The sequence below is a fragment of the Penaeus monodon genome, chromosome 20 (genome assembly GCF_015228065.2).
Source record: "Penaeus monodon isolate SGIC_2016 chromosome 20, NSTDA_Pmon_1, whole genome shotgun sequence".
Taxonomy (NCBI): domain Eukaryota; kingdom Metazoa; phylum Arthropoda; class Malacostraca; order Decapoda; family Penaeidae; genus Penaeus; species Penaeus monodon.
The window spans coordinates 2,927,382-2,929,579 of NC_051405.1; the positions used below are offsets into that span (position 1 = coordinate 2,927,382).

The window sequence follows — 2,198 nt, forward strand, 5'->3', positions numbered from 1 at the left end:
AGGGAAAACCGACGAAGAGGGAAGTGGGGAAGGCAGTGGCAACCTTCTCTTCTTGCCTCAGGGTGGCTACTCGTCCCTAGGGAGGGCCTCAGCTCCCCCTGATGATGATGAGTCAGCTTCTCAGTGGATCTCAGTCGCCTCAGTCACTGCAGGTACTGGGTGTGTGTGCTTTTCTGAATGGGCGATGATTCACAACGCCTAGACAGTGTACTAGGTGGTCAGGTTCATGACAATATGTGATTTGACTTTTGAGATTAGTAAGGTATTGTTCTCATTGGCTTATAAAACCAAAAAGATTTTTTTTTTGTATATTTATTCATCTTCCCCTTGCAGGTACTTCCCCAGGTTGTGACCACAAAGGAGGGCAGCAGAAGCAACTCCAATAATGGCAATGGCAACATCAGCGTGATTGACATCCACACAAGTAGCAACAAGCCGGGAGGGGAGGTGCCCAGAATCTCCATGTCATCCGAAGCACACAACAAACTCAGCAAGCAGCTCACCTCAGGGCTCTCCCTCATGAAGCCCATCCTGCCCAAGCCGTCGGGGCCCCAGGGCAGCCTGTCCAATATTCCGGCAGCACTTTCCACCACTCCCACTGGTCAGGGACCCCAGGGGCCCACCATAAATGTCCAACAGTTAATAGCCGCTCATAGAAAAGAAAATCCCAATACTCCGCCCATTAGGTAAATAGTAGTGATTTTCTCTTTGGTGAGGGATTGTTGTTTATTTTTATTTTAATCTTTTTGCTTTTCAGGAGGATTTGCATATCTGTGGTAAATACAGGCAGAAAAGTAGCTATAATTACAGTTTATGTCATAGTTGGTTTCCAAATACAGGTGTGAATTGTTTCATGTTATAACTTGATTAAGGCTGTAAACGTTTTGTTTATTTTTATACCTTTTTACTTAGATAAAAATGTGATATCATTCTCACGCTTCATGGACAGAGTCGTTAATTTTAAACTTAGTGTCAAAATCCCCTCCAACAGAAGAGCCACCAGAGGGGCCTGGAGGCACCGTTATGATGGTGACAAGCGGTCTTCCCGCGAGCAGGACCGTCCTCCCAGTGTGTCCAGCTCCAGCAGTGAGGCAGAGATGAGAACCTCGGCCTCTGCGAAGGGCATGCTGGCCATGAGCGACCCTTCCGTCTCGTACAAAGATGTCCTGTTGCGTTTTGCTGAACTCACTCAGATTGAGAAGCAGCCTGGATCTCCACAGGTGAGGAGGAAGATCTGCTATTAGGTCTAGAAAAACAAGAGAGATTAATAGCATTTAATGAATTTCAGTAGGGGCCTAATGTAACTTCAAATATTTCACCACAATTTCCAATTTTGTTATGTATCATTATTTTTTCTTGAGTTTTCTGACTTTTAAGATGTTTCTTTGCTTTCAAGATCTCTATATTCCCTGTGGGAAGTAGTGAAAGCAGTACAAGGAAGTCGGAAGGCAGCCGAGAATCCACACCTATAGCGAGGGAGCAGACGCCCACCTCAGTTCCCCCTACAGCAACCCTACCAACATCCAAGCCCTCTTTAGAAGGGCCGTCTGCTCTTGCTAAGGTAGGGCTCAGTTAGCCAAGAATTGTTGTCATGGAAATGTGCATAATAAATACTAGTTGACTATGCTTTACTATGAGATACGTGTTAAAGAGTCAGGGTTCACTATAAATGCAGAAGCTCACTAGTCTATTCACACAAGAAATTTTTCTGGATCAGCAACCCTGGCTTGAGACAGGGGGTTACCAGCATTGATCCAACATTTAGTGCACTGACAGAATCAGGCAGAAAAGCATTCTTAATGTCATGTTGCACACAGGAACCATCTTCAGAAGCAAGAGATTAATGTGATTCTCTCTTCCAGCTCCTTTTAGGATCCCAGGCTGGTGTTACCAGTGGTGGTAATGTCAAGATGGTGGGTGATGCTACAACAAACTCCCAGTACCTCACCCTCTCAGCTCTCCTGTCTGGAGGCTCAACCACAACAGTAAAAGAGAAGTCATCCCATTCTCAGGTAGTTGATATTCTGCCTTATTTTTGGTACTGTATTTGGATAGGATTAATTTTTGTTTGCATTTATTGGACATCCATATTTCTGTATCCAAGTTACTGATAAGTTATTGTAGAACATTATTATGTGACTAGAATCTTTTCTTTTTTACTTGCAGGCTTTTGTTTTTCATATTTCATTTTTTTTTGA

General features: G+C 43.9%; 1 protein-coding gene across 1 annotated transcript in view; it reads left to right on the forward strand.

Moving 5' to 3' along the window:
* Positions 1-2,198, forward strand: part of LOC119585544 — a 15,047-nt gene that overhangs the window by 11,980 nt on the left and 869 nt on the right. Inside the window, exons 5-9 of the mRNA XM_037934167.1 lie at positions 3-142; positions 334-686; positions 992-1,220; positions 1,397-1,561; positions 1,863-2,012. Of these exons, the coding sequence (XP_037790095.1) occupies positions 3-142; positions 334-686; positions 992-1,220; positions 1,397-1,561; positions 1,863-2,012 (1,037 nt within the window). The remainder of the gene's footprint in view (positions 1-2; positions 143-333; positions 687-991; positions 1,221-1,396; positions 1,562-1,862; positions 2,013-2,198) is intronic.